The sequence below is a fragment of the Arvicola amphibius genome, chromosome 9 (genome assembly GCF_903992535.2).
Source record: "Arvicola amphibius chromosome 9, mArvAmp1.2, whole genome shotgun sequence".
In the NCBI taxonomy this organism is placed as follows: domain Eukaryota; kingdom Metazoa; phylum Chordata; class Mammalia; order Rodentia; family Cricetidae; genus Arvicola; species Arvicola amphibius.
In genome coordinates, this window is record NC_052055.2 from 107,803,914 (window position 1) to 107,814,361 (window position 10,448).

Here is a 10,448-nt window from a genome sequence, read left to right on the forward strand (position 1 = left end):
GGAACAAATTAGCTCCTGCAATCAGATTGCAGGGTCAGACCTTTGCAATTAGAAAGGGTCTCACTCCACTAAAAACCAGGAAAAGACCTCTTCCTTGAGTGATGACACTTTGTAACCGCCCCAGGACAACAAACAATGCCTGGGGACTGGTATGGATTTTAAATAGAAGAGCAATTCTCTAATTAAGTAACTCTATTAGAACAGAACACAGAGTTTTGCCCAAGGCCAGCTAAGCACAAAATCTTATAACAGTGTTGCTTTTTTTTAACTGAAGGTTTTATTCTGTTTCCCTTCACTTTCTACCAGGAAAGTAACAGAGCTGGAGAAAGGGGGGCATGCCAAAGGATCAGAGGAAGTGACAAAATGTGGCTGGTGGAAGGAGACCCTACAAACGTGTGAGGAAAGCTCTAGACCAGCAGAGGAAGGCAGTTCAGTGCCCAGAGTCACAGGCCACTCCACCCTTTCTGACTTCAGTACCGATGATTATAACTCGCTCTGATTGAGTTGGAACACAACCGTTTTCCAGTGAGCATACAGAAGCGCCGAGCATAGCTTTCTTGCTGCCCTGCGAGTGACGCCAGATGTCCCTTCAAAAAACTGAAGCTTTTAGAGAACATCAGGCTCTTTGGTAAAACAAGCATCTTGCAGGGATGGAGAGATGGTCTAGCCTTTAAGAATGCTTCCTTGTCTTGCAGGAGACCCAGGGTCAGTTCCCAGTTCCCACGTGTTGGTCACGAGCTCCTCTGTAACTCCTTTTCTGGCTGTCTTGGTCACCAGGTGCACACATGGTACACACATATACAAGCTCGCAAAACACTAATATAAATAAAACAGAACTGAGTCTTTTTGTTCCTTCCACAGTTGAGGAGTGATGGCCGGCTTGTGTGGCCAGGAAAGACTGCACGTGCAACTTGCTTTAGCCTTGCAATGTTCCTCTGTAGGAACGTTTCAAATTGCTCACTGGGCCTTGGAAGTAAACAGTGGCAATCACAATATAAATAAAACAGTTTTAAAATGTTATCAGAAGACGAAACATTAGCGGAAATTTTTCAAAGTGTATGTTCAGGGGTGTGGGGAGCAAAGAAGGGAAAAACTCAGAACATTAAAATAAGAAACTTAAAAAGCATGCTTTTGATGTTTTATAACCAAAATTCAGAAACCTAGAAGGTCAATGGTGTGTGTGTGTGTGTGTGTGTGTGTGTGTGTGTGTGTGAGAGAGAGAGAGAGAGAGAGAGAGAGAGAGAGAGAGAGAGGAGAGAGAAGTGGCATCCTGGCTCCTTCCATGTCTCCATTTTTTTCACAACTATTTGCTATGGGATAATGCTCTTATACTCTGTAAAGCTGGTTTTAATAAAACTCTGATTGGCCAGTAGCTAAGCACGAAGATAGGTGGGGCAACCAGATTAGGAGAATTCTGGGAAGAAGAAAGGCTCAGTCTGTAGTCACCAGCAAGATGCAGAAGAAACAAGATAAGAATATCTCACTGAGTAAGGTACCAAGCCACGTGGTAAAACATATATAAGAATTATGGGTTAATTTAAGTTGTAAGAGCTAGTCAATACTAATCCTGAGCCAATAGGCCAACCAGTTTATAATTAATATAAGCCTCTGTGTGTTTTGTTTGGACTGAATGACTGTGGAATCTGGCAGAACAGAAACTTCTGTCTACACTTACTGATTTTGTCTATGTTTTTCATGAACTCCAGGAATATATTTTTGTTTGTGTTTCACTTATATATTTGTGTCTAAAAGTGCATATGTACATCTGCATTCAGAGAGGTCAAAAGAAAGCGCTGGGTATCCCTCCTCTGTCTCTACCTACCTATTTCTTTGAGACTAGATCTCTCCCTGAATGGTTCTGGGGCTAGGCTGGTAGACAGCAACCCCTCCTGATGTGCTTTTCTCCACTCTATCACTCAGAAATGGGGTTGCAGCCGTGTAGGGGGCACCAGGCTTGCTATTGAGTACCGAGTTCTGAACTCTGGTCTTCATGATTATGCAGCAAGCACTGTTAAGCACTGAGCCATCTCTCTAGCCTTGAATTCTAGGAAAATATTCTTTCATTCACAAATGCTTCAGAGAGTATCATTAAAGATCATTAATTCATTTTCTTAATATAGCCAGAATATCTATACACATAACACATACAAGAACAAAAAAACATTTTATGCCAAGAATCTCAAATGATGTTAATTTCCTTGAATGGGTCTGACTCCTAAACAATTTCCCCCTTTTTCATTGATGTCATATGTGTCTTTATTATGTTAAAATTCTTGTTATTTTTTAAGGGCACTTATTAATCTGCCCATAGGATTTTAACATTGTTACTGACATCTCGCAACCCATTGCTATTTAGCAGAACTATCCCTACAATTTTTATAAAAGCAGAAGTTAATTTAGAGAGTTTTGTGAGAATCAGTTCAGACAACGAAACACACAGCTTGCTGGGTAGCTGGGCTCACCAAGTTAGGAAGAGCATATGATCTTGGCCCTTTGTTTCTGAGATGGGACTCCTCCGTTCCAACCTTATAGCCTTCTTAATCCATTAAAAATTTCCCAACACACACACACACACACAAAGAATAAATCTGTTCAGAAAGGACAGGAAAGATATTTGATGGTTTCTCTTTATCCATCTACTTTTCAATACCATATTGGTACTCTTAACATAACAATAACTAAAATTTTGGTGCTCAGTTTTTTTTTTTCCAATGTGAGAATTGAAAGCATCTCCAGGTGAGTTCCCTTGCCCTTTAGAGAGTGCACAAATGCAATGATTGGTTGAGTTATAGGAAGCTATTTCAGTCTTATATTGTCTGTGCCAAACCTCAGTCAGCATTCTCCAAGAATTATCAGGTTTTAAGCCAGAAGAATTCCTAACTGTATTCTAAATATGTCTTCTCACACTCACAGGTAAATGTATCTCTGACATCTCATCATAGAAAATTTTGTTTGCAACAGGCAGAGGCCATTACAGGAACCATAACAGGTCAAAGTGCAGAGAACAACTGGTCATCTACAATGGATAGATGTAAAATAGATACATCTACAGTCCCTATATGTAGGACTCAGGGAACATCAAGAAAGAGGAGGCAGACAGCTAAATGGATGATAGGCAAGCTTCATTCATAATGCTTCAACAACAAGGCAGCCTGAGCAAGTACACCAACAACAGACTTGTTAACCTGAAGGGAGGAAACTCATGGCACCCAACCCTGAGGCAAAGAACTATGGGCAATTAAGGAATGCTGAGAGCAGAAAAATAGTCTTTCCCAGGGATGAGGTCCCTAGTGGTCAGCCCTGAAATAATGTACATACAAGCCACACTAAACAGACTCAGCAGGTTGTGTTTATAGACAGTGGTGTGTGTGTGTGTGTGTGTGTGTGTGTGTGTGTGTGTGTGTGAACAATTAAATAAAAAGAGGTAATGAATTTGAGAGGGAACAAAAAGAGGAAACACAGTACATGCATTGTCAATATTCAGGCAAATATTTAGCCCCAGGGTCCTATGACCATACCTCACTACAGAATCAATACACAGAGCTACACAGGAGCAGGAACAGATCCAGACCAAGGACATTTACAGAAACAGGACTGAGACAGTGACCTAATCCAGAGCAGACCTGAGGTGGCGAGCTTCACAGGAGCAGGTAAAGGGGAGCAACCACTGAGGGAGTGGGCCAGAGCCAGAGACCTTTGCAGGTCTGGGCATGAGTCTGGGGTCTCTGAGGGAGTAGGCCTAAGCCAGGACCTCTGTGGGGTCCTGGCACACCTAAGTCTGGGACTTCCAAGGGAGTAGACTGAAACCAGAAACCTTTGCTGGACCAACCCCAAGCCAGGAAACTCCGTAGAAGCAGATCCAGACCAGGGACATTTAAAAAAACAGGACTGAGCCAGCAACTTAGGCCAGACAGGGCTGAGACAGCAAACTCCATAGAAGCAGAACAAACCCTAGAAGTGCAAAGAGACCTCCAGGAACATAGAGTGACCAACGGGGTGACTGGAACCATGGTACTGACTCTTCCACAAGGAGCAATCTTCTGAGCCTTGGATCCAATGGCATCTGGAAATTTAATCACCAGAATCACAGACATCCCCAACTACACCAATCAGAGGAAAAGATAGGTAGACAAGGTAAGAACACACACACAACACCACAGAAAGCAACATGACACCAGTAAAAACTAGTGACCCTACAACAGCAAGACTTGAACAATCAAATATAGATGACGCAGAAGAAAATGACCTTACAAATAACTTCAGGAGAATGTTTGAGACCCTTAAAGAGGAAATGAAAATTTCCCTCAAAGAAATGGAGGAAAAGACAAACAAAAAATTGGAAGAAATCAACAAAACCCTTAAAGAAAACCAAGAAAAAGCAATCAAACAGATGAAACTCTACAAGACTTGAAAACTGAAATAGAGACAATAAAGAAAACACAAGCCAAGGGAATTATAGAAACAGAAATCATAAGAAAACAATCAGGAACCACAAATGCAAGCATAAACAGCATAATATAAGAGATAGAAGAGAGAATCTTAAATGTTGAAGATACAATAGAAAAAATAGATTCATCAGTCAAAGAAAACATTAAATCTAGCAAAAGCTTAACACAAAATATCCAGGGACACCATGAAAAGACCAAACCTAAGAATAATAGGTAAAGAAGAAGAGAAGAAGTTAACTCAAAAGCATAGAAAACATATTTAACAAAATCATAGAAGAAAACTTTCCCAACCCAAAGAAAGATATGCCTATGAAAGATACAAGAAGACTACAGAACACCAAATAGACTGGATCAAAAAAAAAGTCCCCTCACCACATAATAATCAAAACACTAAACATGCCAAATAAAAAAAGACTATTAAGAGCTGCAAAGAAAAAAGGCCAAGTAACATATAAAGGCAGACCTATCAGAATTACACCTGACTTTTCGGTGGAGACAATGAAAGCCAGAAGGTCATGGTAAAACATTATGCAAACATTAAGAGACCACAGATGCCAGCCCAGACTACTATACTCAGCAAAACTGTCAATCACCATAGAAGGACAAAACAAGATATTCCATGACAAAACCAGATTTAACCAATACCTAGTAACAAACCAAGCCCTACACAAAGTGCTAGAAGGAAAACTCCAACCCAAGGAAGTTGGCTACATCAACAAAACACAGACAATTGATAATCTCACAGCAGCAAATCCCAAAGAAGGGGAAAACACACAAATTAATATCACCCACAACAAAAACTAAATTATCAGGAGATAGCAATCACTGGTCATTAATATACATTAATATAAATGGACCCAACTCACCTATAAAAAGACACAGGTTAACAGATTGGATAAGAAAACAGAATCCATGCTTCTGCTGCATACAAGAAATACACCTCAACCTCAAAGACAGACATTACCTCAGAGTAAAGGGTTGGGAAAAAAAATTTCCAATCAAATGGACCTAAGAAACAAGCTGGTGTAGCTATCCTAATATCTAACAAAATAGACTTCAAACTAAAATCAATCAAAAGAGACAAAGAAGGACATTTCATATTAGCAGAGGGTGCCACACTGGAGATATCGCACACACAGGGAATGACGCTTCCACCTCATCCCCAGACAGTCACCTGGCTTATAAACCAAGTCCACAGGGATTCCCCAGACCAGTCCTCCAGACAGACTGAGTGCATCGGTGTATGATGGGCAAAACAAAACAGTGTTCAACCATTCCATGCTCAACACCCCTGCGGAGCGGAATTCATAACAATCAATGCCTGCTCCTCAATGCTATGCAGTTAGCAGTGTGAACTGATACACACCCCTGACAGGGCAATCCTTGGTACCTGGGGCTGAGATCCAATAACAGCCACAGCACTAATAATAATAAAACTCGTGGTATTAACACTGAGAATAACCATTGGAAAGAAACTGGAAAAACCTTGAGGTGCTGGATGAAGGCTGAACGGATCCTTTCCGCACCTTTATCAATGCACGTAGCAACACATATTCTTAGTTTATGGCCCTGAAGATCTAAATTCAATACATCTGAGGTGAGACTTGAGCATAGATTTAAGATAAATCACAAAAGTTGGATAACGGTTAAAAATTACTCATTAAATCCTGGCCAGCCATAATCCCCGCAATAGACAACTTAACAAGGAGTTAAAATACAGAGATGCATACAGACAAAAATACTCACGGCAACATAACTTAAAATGAAAGCAAAAGATCTAAATATTCAGTAACAGGTAGTTGGTTGAAAATATTATGGTAAAAACTTGTTAGAATGTCAGGCAACCAACAAAATAATTTCTATAAGAAGCAATTATGTAAACAATTATTAATATTAAATATTTAAAATACACATGCACTGATGACAGCTATTAAAAATACATAGAGAAAAAGCGCAGTGGAAGAAAACAAAACATTAGCATGGTTTATAGCTGTCCTAGTCTCCTTTCCATTGCTTTGATAAACACAGACTAAAAGCTACTTGGGGAGAGAAGGGATTATTTGGTTTACAGGTTACAATCCATCCTGACAGGAAGTCAGAGCAGGAACCCAGAGGAGCAACTGATCCAGACGCCATGGAGGAACGCTGTTTACTGGCTCATTCTCCATGGCTTGCTCAGCTGCCTTTCCCATATAGCCTGCCAAGGAGTGGCACCACCCGCAGTCAGATGCACCCACCCACATGAACTATGAGTCAAGAAAATGTCCCAAGACTTGCCTACAGACGAAACTGATGGAGGCCTTTCCTTAGTGATATTGCCTCTTTCCAGATGACTCTAGTTTGGGTCAAATTAAAATTTAAAAAAAAAGCCAGCTGGTGGTGGCGCACGCCTTTAATCCCAGCACTTGGGAGGCAGAGGCTAGCGGATTTCTGTGAGTTCAAGGCCAGCCTGGTCTACAAGAACTAGTTCCAGGACAGGCCCCAAACAAGAAACCTAACCTACACAATAGTCAAGTGGTCAAAATAGTATTTTTTTTTGTTTTTCTTATTTTTCAATTCACTCTGCATGGAAAATGTTTTAAATTAAAAAAAAAAAGGAAAACAAAACTCTGGCTCCCAGCTACCTGAAGTCGTTCCCTACCTGAGGGTCATCCATCACCAAGAGAGATGATGGTCCAATTTCTATTCTACAATCTTCTGTGGGAAAGTTTCTGTCTAGGGAGACTTCAATTTCTCTCTGTTCTCAACTCTCCTTGATATTAGATCATGATCCATGTATTGTGGGGATTTCTAAGGGTTAGCTTCTTGCCTGACCTTGTCTCTCAGCGAGCCCCAGAGCCCCCATTAATAACACATATTACATTCAAAGTATTACTCAATGTCACTAGCAGCCAAAACTAAAGGGTGGAGGTGGGATTCCCAGGGCGCGAAGCTTTCAGAATGTGCAGGGAAGCCTCTTTTGGAAGTTAGAGGACCACATTCGCCTGCGGAAGTCCAGAGGAGCCAGAGGCCAACGGGAGTGTTCTCGCCTTCCTTACCCTCCTCATTGGCGACTGTGCTGCACAGCCGCCTCCTGGCATGTTCCAGGACCAGATGAAGACTCCATGTGGTCTCAGTTCCCTCGATTCCTCCCAGAGTCGCTTACCCGCCAGACTTCCTGGGTGACGAACCCGTGGAAGACGACAGAGCCTCGGGGGCAGGGACCGGTGGCTGTGGAGAGCAGGTAAGACTGGTAGCGGTACCACAAATGCAACCGCCCCCTGCTTGCTCAAAGAGCAGGGGACAGCAGGCTGCTGAGTTCCCAGCCTAAGGCAGCATGCGCCGGGGCATATCCCTTACCCAAGAACAGTCTGGCGAAAGATGCTTCTCCCCTCCTTTAGAGAAGCCTGTCAAGTCCCAAAGCTGGGATCATAAATATTAAGCTGAATGCCGGGCGGTGGTGGCGCACGCCTTTAATCCCAGCACTCGGGAGGCAGAGGCAGGCGGATCTCTGAGTTCGAGGCCAGCCTGGTCTACAAGAGCTAGCTCCAGGACAGGCTCTAGAAACTACAGGGAAACCCTGTCTCGAAAAACCAAAAAAAAAAAAAAAAAAAAAAAAAAATATTAAGCTGAAAACTATTTTCTGTTCTGGCATTAACACTGTCACCTGGGTGTTGGTAGCCCTCCCAAAACTCATGGGCAGAAATTCAGTCACTATGAGGACAAAAATCTGCGTTGGAAGCTTCATTCATTGGCTGGAAGTGCTGGTGTTGCCAGGTTCCCATGCTGGAGAGGCCTTACATTAGAGATACTATATCTTGTGTGAGCTGGTGGGTGTAATTCTTCTGAAGACCCCCTTCTTGGTTTGATCACGAAGAAAAGAAAAGAAAAGTTGTGGGCTGACTGTCACAAAGAAAACCCAGGAGGGGCAAACGTAGTTAAAGCCTCTTGGACCGCTATCATAAAACTTAGCCTGGGTGTCTTACAAAAGTGCTAGAAGTTGGGAAGCCCCGGATTGTGGCATAGACAAATGTCCTCCCATGGTTGAAAATGGCGAGGCAGCTCTCTGAGGCCCCCTTCATAAAGTCTCTAGGGGATTTTTGTCCTCATGGTGACTGAATTTCTGCCCATAAAGCTTGGAATTTCCTGAAAGCTGTTAATTCATGTTTATTGTGTAACTGTTCAACCTTTACCAGGGGACGGGCATCAAGACAAAGTCTTACATAGACCAGGCTGTTCTCCAATTTGCTGGGTAACTGAGGATGCCCCAAATCAGGTCTTCCTGCTTCTACTTCCCAAGTGCTGGGATTACAAGCATTTGCCAACACAAGAAGCTATAGTATGGATCTTTAACTGCATGCTAGTTTTTCCAACTAAAATTTAAGCTCTGGTGTGACGGGGGGGGGGGGTCTTGCCACTTTGTGCTTACACCCCTGAATCCTGTGAAGTTCCAAGGACCTAGAAGAGCTCACCAGCATTTACCAGATTGTCTGAATTAACTCATTCAACTAAATAATTAACCACAAATGCATGTCCATCATCCAAACGAGGGAGGGTATAACTGTCACATTGACAACTCCACACGGAGCACTTTATGTAGCAGCTGATGGGCCAGGATTCTTTCCAAGCTCCTAATAATTGAAGGAGTGAACACGGCCCCCAATAAAAAGAGGGAGGATGATCAAGAAATGGTAAGCCTTTACTTTCCTTGTAAGATCCATCCTAAAATCCGGCGGCTGCCTGAGAACTGAGTGGGAACCTTCACAAAGCCAGGGCTGACTTCCTGGGGAGACGGAAACTGAGAGGAGAAGACGAGGGATGGGGGCCCTGTGCGGATGGATGTCCACTGAGGAGCCATCTAAAGAGGCCTTGGACTCTGTGTGGACAAGTTCTGTGTGCTGTTGTAACAGAGACTACACACCTTCTCAGTGAGAAGTAACTGTACACTTAGAAATGAAAGCAAGGCAGTAGCCGTTCGGGTCGTCTCATGCGTGTGTCCTCGGATCTGAGTTAAACCACCACCATGTCGAGCAAAAAGGCCAAGACCAAGACCACCAAGAAGCGCCCTCAGCGCGCAACATCCAATGTGTTCGCCATGTTTGACCAGTCCCAGATCCAAGAGTTCAAAGAGGCCTTCAACATGATCGACCAGAACCGGGATGGCGTCATCGACAAGGAGGACTTGCATGACATGCTGGCTTCTCTAGGCAAGAACCCCACGGACGCCTACCTGGATGCCATGATGAACGAGGCCCCGGGCCCCATCAACTTCACCATGTTCCTCACCATGTTTGGAGAGAAGCTGAACGGCACAGATCCCGAGGATGTCATCCGAAACGCATGCTTCGATGAGGAAGCAACAGGCACCATCCAGGAGGATTACCTAAGGGAGCTGCTGACAACCATGGGCGATCGCTTCACAGACGAGGAAGTGGATGAGCTCTACAGGGAGGCCCCCATTGACAAGAAGGGCAATTTCAACTACATCGAGTTCACGCGCATCCTCAAGCAGGGAGCAAAAGACAAGGACGACTGAAGAGCTCCAGCGGGGCTCCTGTCACGTGACCCTACTCACTTCCTTCTCGGCTCCTTCCCCCACCTGTAGGACCTTCTGCATGCCACTTAGTTCACAGCTTTGCCTCTTTTGTAATGTATTTATTTCAGACTTTTCTGTCATTTAGCACTTGTATAATCAGACTGGAAATGGGGACAATGCTGTAAATTGTGTTGAAAATGCCATGCGAATAAAAATCAACAATGTGAAAGCCCAGGAAAACATAAAAAAAAAAAAAGAAGAAAGAAATGAAAGCAAGCTCTTTTCATTTAAGCATGCAGTCAACTGGGGCAACTGCCGAAATAAGATTCAGTCCTGGGCAGATTTTGCTATTATATACACCGTAGGCTTATACATTTTATAAACACTGTCGTCCTTAAATCTCCTTTTGGGTCCTGGCCCCAGGTTACACTTTGAACAATGTAAACAGAAACGACGGGAGACGACCAGTCTCCTGGGGCACATGG

At 43.2% G+C, this 10,448-nt stretch overlaps 1 protein-coding gene across 1 annotated transcript; it reads left to right on the forward strand.

The window, feature by feature from the left end:
* Positions 1–9,397: 9,397 nt before the first annotated feature.
* LOC119822975 (myosin regulatory light chain 12B-like) lies at positions 9,398–10,197 on the forward strand. Its single transcript, XM_038342684.1, has one exon. It carries the CDS (start codon positions 9,451–9,453, stop codon positions 9,961–9,963), a length of 513 nt encoding a protein of 170 aa, XP_038198612.1. The 5' UTR covers positions 9,398–9,450; the 3' UTR covers positions 9,964–10,197.
* Positions 10,198–10,448: the final 251 nt, after the last annotated feature.

What these genes read in the sequence shown, in the direction of transcription:
- LOC119822975 (XM_038342684.1), top strand. Translation starts at nt 9,451, where the DNA reads ATGTCGAGCAAAAAGGCCAAGACCAAGACCACCAAGAAGCGCCCTCAG.